This window comes from Acomys russatus, chromosome 6 (genome assembly GCF_903995435.1).
Source record: "Acomys russatus chromosome 6, mAcoRus1.1, whole genome shotgun sequence".
In the NCBI taxonomy this organism is placed as follows: domain Eukaryota; kingdom Metazoa; phylum Chordata; class Mammalia; order Rodentia; family Muridae; genus Acomys; species Acomys russatus.
Window position 1 is genome coordinate 51024227 of NC_067142.1, and position 14492 is coordinate 51038718.

The window sequence follows — 14492 nt, forward strand, 5'->3', positions numbered from 1 at the left end:
TTATTACAGAGAGACTTGTGTTTCAAATCCCAGTGAGCTCCCCTCTTTTTTCTTTCTCCTTTTTGATCAAGAAAGATTGCCACCGCCTAAGAGGGCAAATAATAACGAAGCACAGCGCGCAGCCCTTCCTTACCTTCCAAGGCTGATGTCCCAGCGTTTTTATTTTCTTCAGCAAGCATGACTTCCTCTGTATGGAAACAAATGGTTTCATAAATTATCTGTAAATGCCAAATTATTTTGCAAAATGGAAATCTCTCGGGGACAGCTCTGGCTAAAGGTGACATAGAGAGTAAAAGGAGTTCAGAGCTCATGGTGGGTTTCGTCAGGAAGAGAACCCGAGCCTCCTTGCCAAGATATATGTGTGTGGTTGTTGTCTCTGGTTCCGGGCACAAAGATGTCTTTTGTAAGCTAATGAGATGACTCAAGGCAGGAAAGGGCCCTGGATGACTTAAGGATAAGAGCTGGCTGCCAGAAGAAAAAATCAACCACGTGATCAGAGAGGTAGACTTTATATACCCAATCCCTATCTTTGAGGAAGAGGGGACAGCCTGGAGTCACAGATTTACTACCAATGGCCATCAGTTTAATCCAACAAACTTCCCAAACGATGGCTTTGAGAGTTTCTGGGTCAGCAAACACTTCAGTGTGCTTGGAGGCTGGTGAGCCTCATCCTATACTTTATCCTGTGTGTCCGTGACTTAACTGTTTCTGAGTTTGTATACTTTATATTAAGCAGTAAGTATCCTTTTCCTGCAGTCTAGAAGTTAGTCTTTAAAAATAAATCATTGAACCAAGGAGAGGCAGGGATTGTAAGAAGTTCCAAATGTATATTTGGCCAGGCCGACTTGAGGCCCAGCTGGAATCCCCACTGTCTGGCTTTTGGAGTAGAGATAGCCTTCTGGGACTAAGGCTTTAACCTGTAGGGTCTGTGCTATCTTCCAATGATGTTTAGTGTCAGAATTGATTCTTGAATGCGCAGTGGTGCCAGCAAATTGAAGGACCCATTAGGGCTGGAATATATAAAACCCTTTGTTGAGATGTAAAGAGGTATCACATAGTTCCTACAGTCTCTTTTCCCAGGCTCCTCTCTTCAGGAGCAGTGTCATCAGCGAGGTACCATCAACAGATGAGTTTTATTTTCTACTGACTTACATGCATAAGCCTCACTAGCATCCCCTTCAAAGGGACCAACAAAACAGCCTATTCTGTCCTATGTCTCTTTGGTTCCAAGGCGACCTTCTAAGAGTGATGGGGTTGAGTTTTGCTTTGACAATCCTTTCCAAAGATCAAGCTGTTGGGGAAAAGCTTGCAGCAGTTACCAAACAATGGTTTAATTTAAGCACTTACAACACGTAAGAGACAAGTAGAAAAGGGTAAAGCCATTAGTATAATTCTACCTGCATATAAAATTGAAAGCATATAGTATGTATTTCCCAGGGAATATTTTGAGGTTTGGACATGACCACACAGGGTAGCCATTACATCACATCATAAATGTTTAGCTTAGGTTTCAAGTGCAGCCTCTGGTGAAATCTCACGTTAACAAGTGGAGTGGTATGGGTGGGGTGCTACTTCATGCAGGCATTCAGGGTTTCTTTTTTTTTAAGGCATTTTATAGCACATTTGGAGGGTATAATTGTAAAACTAAGTCTCTGCTAATGATATCATAGCAAACTTAATTATGTTAGCCAGGAGTCACCTTTGCTATGCATAGAGCCTGACTTTGACATGGGCAGATCTGAGAGCTCCCCAGGCAGATAGGAGATGTACAGGGCTTCTGAGGAGTTCTGAGAAGCACTGCAAGGGCTCAGGATGCACTAACACCACCCTTCCCCCACCAATGCCTTTTGCCAAGTTTGCTTTCGAACTTGAGTGTCTTTCCAGGGAAATGTAACCCATATGTCTCTGATTCACTCATGCTCCGCTTGTAAATGGAAGGGACAGGAAGCACTATTTGATGTTGCAGTGTTTCTTTTTCTTTCTTTCTTTCTTTCTTTCTTTCTTTCTTTCTTTCTTTCTTTTAAGACGAGGGTAGGGGTTGGTGGGGAGGAGGAACAGGGGGCTTGCCTTTGCTAAGTGGAGGAAAGAAAAGCATCGGAAATTTGCAAGGATTGGGAGAGCACACTGCAAAAGGTGCCACATTCCATGGCACCTGATCCTGGGTGGGTCAGGCCTGGGAGAAGCCTTTCCTGGGGTTTGCTGCCAGCTCACTCAGCAGTTTGTCAGATGGCTCCACTACTGAGGATGCCAAGGACAGTTGGAAACTTCAAGCTGCCTGCCGAGCTTGAAGGCAAATCAGCTTGCCTTCCCATGATAAGGCTGACTTACCATTCTGGGAAGAGGGAGGTGAAGTCTGTATCCCCCTCACCCCTACTCAATAGGCTTGGAAGAGAAAGGGGTGAAATGGACACACAGTCGAATGCATAGCTCCTGCCTCCAAAGGTGACAAGGAAATGCAGATGTCCCAAGCAGGGAGTATGTGTCTGCCTTTAAATCATACTTATCTCCTCTCAGCCTTTGTAGATAATCAAAGTTGACTCCTGAGCTTAAGGAAGGTTACTACGTGTAACCACATCATTGCAAGTTCCATGGAAGACTAAGACTCCCAGAATAAAACATCTAATCAAGGTCCTATTGTCCTATTATGACTTCACATTTGTGGTCGACCTTCCTACTAGGAATAGAGAAAAATGCTGACTGTCACATGAATTTTTTTTTATTAAAAAAAATAACTCTTTGCTCTGGAGGAAAACGAAGATATATATATCTATCTATCTCACCAATGCAATCCAGTATTTAAAATAATACTGAAAGCAAATGCTTCCATTTTATTGTCAGAGAATGGCTGACTGATGCCTCTCATAAGCACCTGAGCCACCTTGAATCTGGTGGCTCTGCACTAATGCCACCATGGCAGGTGTGGACCCCTCCCTATGGCTGGGCTCAAATTCATCCCATGAGTAAGCAACGAAGACAGCTCAGGCACCAGGTGAACACCTGTCCTCGCTGCTGTCTACTGCCTGGACAGCTGCTGTGGCCCTACGCTCACCTTATCCTGGCTGCTGGCCCTGTTCTCTATGGTCTAATTCTAGTTCTGCAAAACATATCTCCTTTAAAATCTCAAGCCAGGGCACCTCTGCTCACTAGAAAGCCCGATAACCCATCAGGTCACACACATAACCACTGTGATGGATCTAAGGCTGCCTTCATACTGCCTCCTGCCACTGTTACCTTGTTCTAGTCCCCTTTACTGCTGGGGCCCCAGTGGCCACACCCTTAAAACTGTGTTAACATTGTGATTCTCCTCTCCCAGATCTTTCTGTGGTTATTTCCTCAACGTCTCCAAGTTTCTATACAAACAGGCTTGTGTTGAGCTTTTTGTGGGGACATCATAGCAGTACCTCACCCCACAATCCTGCTTGACCTATTTTGTCACCTGCTCCTTGTAAGGCATTAACTATTTTGTTTATTGCTTCCTTCCCAACTCAAGAAAAAAAAATGAGGTCCAGAAGACATGACCATTGGCGTCCTGGTGGTCTGCTTGGCTCAACCCTGTGCTCTGAGTTGCTGGCACAAAGTAGGTATCCAGTCTGTAGTTGCTGAATACAGGGATTATCAGCCACGGAGTGTAAAATATCACCAGACTGGCTTTCTTCAGGGTTGGATTTTGTTCTCTTTTACTGAGCTGAGTTTTGGTAGCACTCCTGCTTTGTGGAAGATGTTTAGTAGAAATCGGGGAGAGTTAGACTCTCAAAGACCTCCAAAGATCCAAAGAGAAGGGAGCCTAAACCCTCACAGGGCATGCAGCACTCCTCTCCGCTCTAATCTAGGTTGATGGGTGGACGTTTTGGAGGCACCAGGCAGGGTTAGTCTACCACGCACGCGCGCACCGTTACCCACCAGTCCCCTAATCCCCGTCCTTACCTGCTTTGTCTATCCAGGCACGGTAGCCATTCAGCTCTCGCTCAATCTGCTGCTGGCGCCGCAGCTTCATGAATGCTCTTCGGTTCTCCACTCTCTCTCTTTCTTTGGCAAATTCCCTATGGACAACAAGGACAATCCCCGGGATTTTCAGAACACCGTGATGAAGAGGAAGAGTGAAGCGAGAACGAGCATTTGGATGCTTCTGCTCATCCCATTTCCACCTTCCCTTCACCCAAGCTGCAAGATGATCCCCCTCCAGTGTTCTACAAAAGCCATCGTCATGCCACCTCGGGCGAGGGGCCTCGCCAGCCTTTGCCCTGTTCGGTTCGCTCTGTGTTGAAAAGAGCATTTTAGTCACATGACAAACAGCTTCCAATGTCATGATCTTCAGGCACAATGGAACCCTCAACCCTCTCCAAAGCACTGCTCACCTATATTTTCAGTAAGTGACTAAGGTATATTCACCAATAGTTGTATGCTACTGCCATAAGAAGGCTTTCTAGCACACAGGCTCATCTAATCCTCCCGAGGGTCTAATAAAAAACTGTGAACATCACAATTGGGCAGAGGGGGCAATTAGGGCTTGGAGAAGTTAAGTAACTTGCAAGGATACAGACTCAACCCATGAAGCCATTGCCATGGTGTGCAGGATACCGTGGTATCCAATAGGGGATGTCACTGTAAGTCCATAACACTTACACCATGAAGGACTGAAGGGCTGCTGATGCCTGGTGTCTGTTAAATAAGAAAGGAACTAACATGAGATAAGGCCTGGCTCCTGGAGAATGACAGTGGGAAGGTGAGTGAGGCTGGGGGCAGTAAGGCTGACGGAAAGGTGAAGTGGGGTCAAGAGTAAGGAAGAACCCAGTGACAGGTACAGGAACAAAGACACTCTATGGCATAAGGAAGAAACTAAATCTTAGAGCTTGGAGACAGTTCATTTGGCAAACTGCTTGATGCACAAGTGTGAGGCCCTTAGCTTGACCCCTAGAATTCATGTTTTTTTTTTTTTTTTTTTTTTTGTTTGTTTGTTTAAAAAGCTAGGCGTGGTGACTTGAACTTGTAATCTCAGCACTGGGGGAAATAGAGAAAGGGACAGGTAGGTCCTTAGGCCTCACTGCCCAGCAAGCCTAGCTCAAGGTCAATGTCAGGTCCTATCTCAAGCAATAAAGTATATAGCTCCTGAGTACTGATGTGCATGGTTAGTCTCTGATGTATGTGCACACATAGACACACACAAGGTCTTTTACTCTGGAGGAGAAAGAAGAGGAAGAGAAGAGAAGAGAGAGAGAAAAGAGAAGAAAGAGAAGTAGAAAGGTGGTACTCAGAGTTCCTTGGTAGAAAAAAAAAAAGGAGCATAGCTAATGGGTTATCAGATAGAAAAGAACTGATCACCTACTATTGGGATTCTCTAGAAACCGTTTCCACCAATGTTTTCCCAATCACCACCCTTCCAGGTCAGCTACCCGTCACTACAGTAGTGTCATAGGAGTACAGTTGGAAGTTGCCCTTAAGGTGATTTTCACCCATAAAGAACCATATCCACAGGCAAAGGGAGTGTGGCCCCTGCTGTGAGTCCTGCCAGCTGTTCCTAAAGTCCAGGGAAGAAATGATCCAGGAACCGAGGGATATCGTTGTAGCAAAGCAAAGGGGAAAGAAAGGACGCTGGTCTAACATGACACAGAGGGATGCCTGCTTATGCTTTGCTTGGACATCTGTCAACACTGAGCTTGGTTCCTTGGCTACAGGACCTACTCACAGTGGTTGTGGCCAAGCTAAGGACATGGGGACAAGGCGTGCGCATGGCTGGAGATGCAGTGAGTTCCTAAAGGTCCCATGAAGAAACGGAAGGAAGAAGTAACATGGAGAATGGCCGGAGATGGTTAGGGTCTGGGTAGTGGAACTCAAGCCCTGGACACCTGCTGGTAGCATCTCTTCTGGATTGTCAACAATTGAGAAATAACAGTGGCTTGTTATAGCATCACCACCCACTGATGATCTTACCTTTGGTTCTTTGATTCTGAAACTTAAAAAGTGAAGTTTTCTAAGTAATACATGGAGAGGATAGAAGAAGCCAGGACCGGCTGCTGAAGGAGGCCCTGTTCTTCAGTGGTGCTATGCTTAGTTGTGTGTGACCACTTAGCATCTCTTTCCACTTCATCTTCTCATACATGTTTATGTCTTAGATTTCCAACTAGCTCTGGGGACTTGGCTGGGAAAAATTCAACATGAAGTAGTATTTCAAGTAAGATCACCACAAAGGAGAATCTCAGCAGAATGTGACTAGAGCAACAGGAAACATTCTTGAGCATGTAGGACATATGGTAACAGTGTTTCCATTACCTGACTCCGAAAACTAAGCCTAACGGGCGTCACGTGGCTCTTTGAAATGGCAAGTGTCCAAGACCACAGAAGCACCGAGAGGAACCGCAACTCCTAGTCTAAATCTCGTTCTTTCTGTTCTATGTTGACCTCACTATAGCCCTGGCTGGCTCCGAACTCACTAATATCACCACAGCTGGCCTTGAGTCCCTGATCCACCTTTATCTGCCTCTCAAGTGTAGGGAGCACAGGCAGGTGCCGCCATGCCCAACCAGAGGAGCATTTTGTAAAAACCATTCTGCATTGCTTGGTGGAGCTTCTTTTGGGTATATGCCCAGGAGTTGTATAACTGGATCTTGAGGTAGCACTATTCCCAATTTTCTGAGAAAGTGCCAGATCGATTTCCAAAGTGGCTGTACAAGTTTGCAACTGCCCCCATCAATGGAGGAGTGTTCCCCTTTCTCCACATCCTCACTAGCATGTGCTGTCACTTGAGATTTTTGTTTTTAGCCATTCTGATGGCTATAAGTTAGAACCTCAGAGGTTTTGTTTTGTTTTTCATTTTTTGTTTTTATTTTTGTTTTTGTTTTTGCAGTCTCCTGATGTCTAAGGACGTTGAGAATTTCTTTAGGTATTTCTCAGCCATTCAATATTCCTCTGTTGAGAATTCTGTTTAGCTCTGAACCTCATTTTTTAATTGGGTTATTTCTTTTGTTGGTGTCTGATTTCTTGTTTTCTTTATATATTATAAGTATTAGCCCTCTGTTGGATGTAGGGGTGGTGAAGATTTTTTCCCAGTCAATAGGCTGTCATTTTGCTCAACAATGTTCATTGCAGCTTTATTCATAATAGCCAGAGTCTGGAAACAACCTAGATATCCCTCAACCAAAGAATGGAAAAAGAATTGTAGTACATTTACACAATGGAACACTACTCAGCTATTAAAAAACTAGGAAATCTTGAAATTTTCAAGCAAATGGAACTAGAAAAGATCATCCTGAGTGAGGTAACCCAGACCCAGATGCATGGTATATGCTCACTTGTAAGTGGCTATTATCCTCAGACCCAGATGCATGGTATATGCTCACTTGTAAGTGGCTATTATCCTTATACCACTAGATACCCACACTACAATCCACAGACCTAAAGAAGGTAAATAACCAGGAGAACCCTAGGGAGGATGCTTAACCCCCATTCAGAGGGCAAATAGAACAGACAACTGGTAGCAGTTGAAGACAGGGAACAGGACAGGAGTCTACCATAGAGGTCCTCTGAAAGACTCCACCCAGCAGGTGATCAAAGCAGATGCTGAGACTCACAGCCAAACTTTGGGGCAGAGCACAAGGAGACTTATGGAAGAGTTGGCAAATCAAAGGACATGGAGGGGACAAGAGCTCTACAAGGAGACCAGCAGAGCCAAAAAAAAAAAAAAAAAAAAAAAAAAATCTGGGCCTTGGTGGGCCGGCCCGCAGAGACTGACACACCAACTAAGGACCACACATGGAGAGGACCTAGACCCCCTGCTCAGATGTAGTCCACAGGCAGCTTAGTCTCCATGTGGGTCTCATAATATAGGGAGTAGGGGCTGCCTCTGACATGGACTGTGTTGTCACTCTTTAATCACTACCCCCTGGAGGGGTGGCCTTATCAGGCCACAGAGAGAGGATGCAAGCAGCCCAGATGAGACTTGATAGGCTGGGGTCAGATGGTAGAGGAGGGCACCCCATTTCTGGGGAGGGAAAGGGAAAGAGAGAGGGAGGGCAGAATTTAGGAGGAGATGAGAGAGGGGGCTACAGTTGGGATATAAAATGAATGAATTAAAAATAAATAAATTTAATTTTTAAAATGTTCAGCGTTACACTCAGCTTCTATCTTCCTGTATTGAAACAAGCCTGGCACATAGTATATGTTCAACAGGTTCAAAGCAGCCAAGGCGCTCATCAGTGAGCATGCTGATACCGTTACCCTGGAACACAAAGTTCTCAGAAATGGGGAACCTCATCACTGTACAAGCCCAAAGGAGCCAAGTGCTTTGCTAGAACCCTAGAACACAGATACCATTTTCTGAACTACAATCTCTGTAGAATTAACGTACGTAGCCAGCCATACTGTGTCACCTCTTTTTGGCCTCTATTATCACGGTGCAATTTGATATGGAGTACGCTCAGCCTACCCCATGTTTTGAAAGTTCCTCAGCCCCTTGTCTCTCTGGCTAGCTTCCCTTTTTTCCACAGTTTACATGTGGTTCCCTTCTTCCTGGTTTCTGGGCTGGATCCCATAGGCCTGGAGCCACACAAATAGGGCCGAGCCTTTATTTAAAAAAAAGAAAGAAAGAAAGAAAGAAGGAAAGAAAGAAAGAAAGAAAGAAAAGAAAAGAAAAAGCCTCTTGAGTGAATGAAAGCCAAGGATGCACAACCCTTGTCAGCCTCCCCAGTGGCAGCACTGAGGAGGGAGAAATACAGTGCAGGCTATAGAGCGACTCTCTCTGTTTTGTTTTCTCATTAGCATGTGAGGATTACCCTGACTCTTCCTGCTCCCTCTGTGTCAGACACTGAAGTTGTCCTGAGTTCTTCATGAGTCACATGTGCAGCAGCACTCACATACATGAGTGTGTACAAAACAGTTCACACATGTGCATCTACACACAGAGGGAAAAAAAACTTTAAAAATTCATAATCATTCAAGCAATACTATATTTTTACACAGCTGCATAAAGATACTTTTTAGAAAAGAGAACAAATCTTTGTGCCAAAAATTGTTTATACCCATTTGCACTTCTGCTAATCTATAGACTCCACGAGGCCAATAAAACCTGAATAGCATCACAAAGCAACAGAATCTGAGAATTTTTAGCACAGTGCCCACTACTAAAGTAGATCCCATAACATATAAAAGTAAAGCTTTGCAGTTAATGTTCATATAATACAGTTACATTTTTTGGTTTAAAGGTCATTTTTGTATGTTGTACTTGTAAAACCCCTGTAAGGTGTAGACAGATTATTTACCCAAGATCACTAAGGATGGGAATTCAAAGCAGCACCTTCCAATCCCAGGATAATTACAGTCTCCACAGTGCCTCAGCCATCTTTCTGTCTTCCCTTGCTGTGAGAAGTTAATGTTTAAAATCTACAAAAGGGATTTTTGTTTTAGCTCGAGTTTGAGGAAAATAGGAATATAAAAACCGTTGTTTGTTTGCTTTGCTTTGTTTTGTTTTTAAGGAGCTCTTCATTTGAGACAACAGTATAGGAGTCATTTCCTGTGTTGGATTAATAAAGACCTGTGAAATAATTCCTAGCATTGGTCAAATGACTGTCATAGTTGCCATTGTGTGTCCAGCTCATGTATTCATACTGAATCCAAGAGGGAAAGAGTTGGGCAGTATTATGTTCTGTATTTGCCCCACACAAGCAGCCACTCTCTCCTTAGATCTTACATGCCCAGCAGGCCCTGAGTGTTTAGGTGTAGGTGGCCAGGCCTAAGAAAGGCCAGCATGTCCCTTCTATCGATGTTTTGCCATGAGGACCTGAGGATTGTCTCCTTCCTAGGAGAATCCAAGAGATCACACAGATGACACTGTTACTAAGTGAGAACTAAATTCCCTGCAGAACTTGGTAATCTCAAAGAACTGCCCTCTGAATATCTCAACCTGTCCAGTTTCTTTAGATAAAACATCTGAACTTTAAATGGAGAACTCTGGCTTACAGTAGAAGGGTGTGCAGGTCCTTTGAGGTCTCCTGACACATGTCTGGGTTTAGGGTGTGAATGTATATAACCAGCTCCATCCAGCATTTCTATATCCGTGGTGCAACCAAGCTCTGATGTGTTGTGTCTAGTCTTTAGAATTCCAAACCAGAACAAAAATAAATCAGCATGTGATGCGGCGGAAACACAAGCCGGTCTATTCTCAGAGCACAGTATCCAGGCAGCATCTGCGGCTAATGAACAGGGAGGGGACGTCTCAGTTTCCTCATCAGTCAGAGCTGACATTAGAAAGGACCACAGAGGGCCAGGGAGATAGTGTTTACTTGCAAGCATGAGGGCGTGAATCCAAACTACAGAACCCACAAAAACAGTTGCGTGTAATGGCTCATGCCTGTAATCCCAGGGGGAAAAAAAAAAAAGAAGAAGAACCTTGGGAATTACTGGTCAGACAATCTAGCCAAATTAGTAAGGCCTTGCCAAGGAGAGACTCTGCCTCAAAAAATGATACCACTCAAGGTTGTGCTCAGGCCTTCACACAGATACATACACACTTGCACACATGTACATGCACATGCATACAGACCCACACACACACACACACACACACACACACACACACACACACACACACATTTACCTATACACACTAAGATGAACACACAGAGGCACAGTAAAACTCTGTGTTCCAAGGAAGAAGCTGAAACAAGTCTGCTTTAGGAACAGTGACCTGTAAAGAGATAGGACAGTCACAAACATCTGAACTGTGTTTCAGTGTAGAAACGAGTCTTTTCCTACTCTTGCCATTCGTAATGCTGGGCTGCACCTCTTCCCGCTTTGCTTCCATGGGAGCATCACTTGCAAGTCCCCTCAAGACACAGACAACGTGAAAGAAGGTGAGCTGGAGCTGGGTCTGGCTGACCCTTCACTCTGGTCTCCGCATGTGTATGCTAAGTTTCAGGTTCCTAAACGCTAGTTATGGGACTCAAGAAACCCGATTCCGCACTGGGTGGTAAGGGACTTTATTTTATCTTTGTTATTGGATTTGTATTTGTGACTGCTTTTGTTTTTCAGTAGCTTCCATGGGAGCCATAAATTGTAAAAATCAACTCATATATACAACCAATTCTATATTTTCACAATAAGATGAAGTAGAAGTATTACATAACTAACACCAGCCAATGATACCCCAAACATGCATCATATACGCCTGGAGGGCTAAAGGAAAGAAGGCAGAGTTCACTTTCAAACCATGTTATATTAATATGAAAATTCATTTCTACTTTGTGAGTTTATCAAACTATAAAGGAGCTATTGCCACAGGCAATCTACAATGCAGCTGATCTCTGTGTCATTAAAGTGGCCAGTGTTAGCCCATAAGGAGATGATAGGAGGGGCTTTGATCAACCACAAATCTAGGATTTATCATAACGTTTGCTATGTCTTAGGGACATGAGGTGTGAGGATCACGAAAGCCTTGCTCCAGTCTGTGCTTTGTTACCTCAGCACCCCAGGATACAAGGAAGGTGGTCGCTCCACTCATCTACTGACAAAACGTTCAGGAAGAACTGCTGTAAAGCCCTCTCGGGGAAGACTACTGGCTCTGGCCTTATCCTTCAGCTCCAGAGCACTGCTCCTGATTCAGCATATATGGGGAGCTTTGTTTACTGATGCAGAGGCTCTTGCTGCTGCCATGGCAACCGGAAAGGAAGACAAAGCCTGCCAGGATGGACTGGCCTGTGTGACTCAAGGATCTGTTTATCCACACTTCTGTACACACTTGCATGCTTCGTCACAGACACACACACACTGGCATAGACACACATGCTCACACCAGCACTCTGAAGCATATGCAGACTTTGCAAAGCACACACATGCCATATGATCACATTGCTATTGGTCCTTAGAGTCCATCGTTTCAGAGTCCTTTGCTGCTGCCCACATGGGAAACCCCTTGCCAATATTCTTCTATGACCCATGCTTCTGGAAGGAGGGATTTAGGTTAGGTACAAAGAAAAACATGACCAACCTTAAATATTCGGAAACAAGCACAAAAATCATGAAAGTCAGATTGGCTACGGCTTTAACTGCATCTCTGTAGGAAAGTAAACTGGGGTGATCAGGGGCAGAACTATTCATTGTTAGTGTTCCACTGTTCGGTGTTCCATACTCAGAAACCTTTCCTTTCACTTTCCAGAGAAGCAAACAGAGCCCCAGAGAAGGCAAACACTTGACTGAAGGTCACACAGTTCAGTAACATTATAGTGATTTATATCTCAGCCCTTGACTCGTTCCAGGAAGGATTTAAGGAGACTTAGGTTGTCAATAAAAAAATGGCTAAAACAGAATCTGGCCTTCAAAAATCCCACCCTGGTGTTGACTCTCATAAGCAGAGTGAGAGTTCAGGTGCAAACTCTCAGACACACTGTGGCATCCATACTCCAAACGAGGCGCTTTAATAGGTGCTTCCTAAGAGCAGAGATTCTTCTCCAAATAGGCTTGGGCAAATCAATGGCATTCCATGAAGTGCCATGCCTCTGGCCCTGAACTCTATTACCATAGCAAAGTAAAAAGGCCACGGGTCTCTCAGATCAGAATGTCGAGCAGTCAGGTCCTGAGAAACCACCTGTGCTAGCCCAACTTTTGTATGCAGAATTAAAGCAGAGAGAGAGAGAGAGAGAAAGAGGGAGGGAGGGAGGGAGAGCGAGAGAGCGAGAGAGCGAGAGAGAGGGGAGAGCGAGAGAGCGAGGAGAGAGGAGAGAGAGAGAGGAAGGAGAGAGCGAGAGAGAGAGAGAGAGAGAGAGAGAGAGAGAGAGAGAGAGAGAGAGAGAGAGAGAGCGCCAGCCACTGGGTTGTCAGTCCAAGGACTGCAACAAGTGGAAGCTGACCTATAAGTTTGCTGAGTTTGCCAAGCTCCATGCCCCTGCCACTCCATGCTGTCACATCACTTTCATAATGGAAATTCACAGAGAAAGCTTCCATAGGAACTCAAAGAAAGAACAACCTTTGTGCTTTGTCTTCTAAGACTGAAGTCTTCCATTTTGTCGATGCAGAGAAAGAAGGAAACGTGCTTCCAGTTTTGCTTTTTAATCTAAAAGCTGATGTCATCTGTCGGGTTGAAGTCTAATGATGAAAGATTCTGATGTTGGGCAGGCATGGGTTCGAAGACAAGCTCCCCCATGGAAACTCAAGTCAAAGCTCTTAAATCTGGCTCTCAGTTTGTAAACTCAGAATAGCTACCACAGCCATCTTAAGTGGTCATTGTGGGGACTTAAGAACAATTAAGAAGCCCAAAGTCTGGGATCTAGCACATAAAATGTACTCTATGGCTTGCAAGTATTAATCCCATTCCTGAGAACATATCATAACAGAGATAGCTTATTACTACAGTCTTCCTCTGCATATATCCATCCCATCTCCAAACCATAACTTACAAGTGTCTGCCACATGCTAGGCATCATTTCAGAATACGGCTGGGATGGTTAAACTTCATTGTCAACTTGACCAGACTAGGAGGTGGCACAGCATGTCCCCAAGTATGCCTGTGAGAGTGCTTCTGTAGAGAATTAACTGAGGGACAATGGTCCACCTTGAATGTGGGTGGCACATCTGTTCCCTGGGCTTGGGGAGACTGGAGGCCCTCCAAAGACTTGACTTTTCCCAGTACAACTAGGACAATCACTGGGATATGGCAGTGTGGTTATAAAGACTGACTCTTGCAAAGACCGTCTCTGGCTACCCTGTTGAGAAGAGACTGGAGGGGCCTTGGACACAGAATCTCCAAAGCCTTGTAGAACACACCCAGATGACCTTGGCTTTGGGTAGAGTGGGACTATTGAGAAATAGTGAAGCTCTGGTTATAATCTGCAGGGAGAGCTAAGAGGAAACACAGACGTTTCTGACACAGAGGGTAATAAAGTGATGAATCAAAGACAACCCCGAGGGTTTTAGTGGCCAAGAAGGAAGAAGTGAAAGGAGAAAAGCAGGGTTTGGAGAAGAGGCAGCTCAGGAGCTCGTCTCTTCATGGAACCCATTTGGATTTCCTAACACATTTATATTAAAGATCAATAGGGACAAGAGCACCGGTGCTCTATTATCTACACAGGATGTGGCCATTGCTGCAGAGACCATCCCTGTAGATTGAACAGAGCCAGGCCTCTCCACCACCTTTCTTCTCCCTTGCTGGCTTGTGGTAGAAAGATGCTAACAATTTTCAGCTGAACGAAATCAGGAAAATGTTGCTACTGCTGCAAATAAAACTGAAAGCAAAACAAACGCTGCAAACACCCTTGAATGCTGCACTATTTGTTCCACAAATTTCTCTGTTCCCCTCTGTTAGCTGGATGATCATGGAATAGCATGTGCTATGTGCAGCGACAAATGACAGTTCTCACATGGTTGTCCTTAAAACCTTTTAAGGCAGAGTACGGCACAGCTCAGTGCACAATGCTTGGCTAACTAGCATGCATGAGGTCCCGAGTTCAATTCCAAGCCTTGTAAAAACTAACCAACAACAAAAAGCCTTTAAGAAGGGACTATAAAGGTCC

The 14492-nt window shown here is 44.6% G+C and overlaps 1 protein-coding gene across 10 annotated transcripts in view; it reads right to left on the reverse strand.

The window, feature by feature from the left end:
* Cacna1e (calcium voltage-gated channel subunit alpha1 E) overlaps positions 1 to 14492 on the reverse strand; it is a 455810-nt gene that overhangs the window by 82052 nt on the left and 359266 nt on the right. For all 10 annotated transcript variants that reach the window (XM_051147601.1, XM_051147606.1, XM_051147600.1 and 7 more), the window contains 2 exons: positions 3925 to 4040; positions 134 to 187 (listed from right to left, as the gene is read on the reverse strand). In XM_051147601.1, the coding sequence (XP_051003558.1) occupies positions 134 to 187; positions 3925 to 4040 (170 nt within the window). The remainder of the gene's footprint in view (positions 1 to 133; positions 188 to 3924; positions 4041 to 14492) is intronic.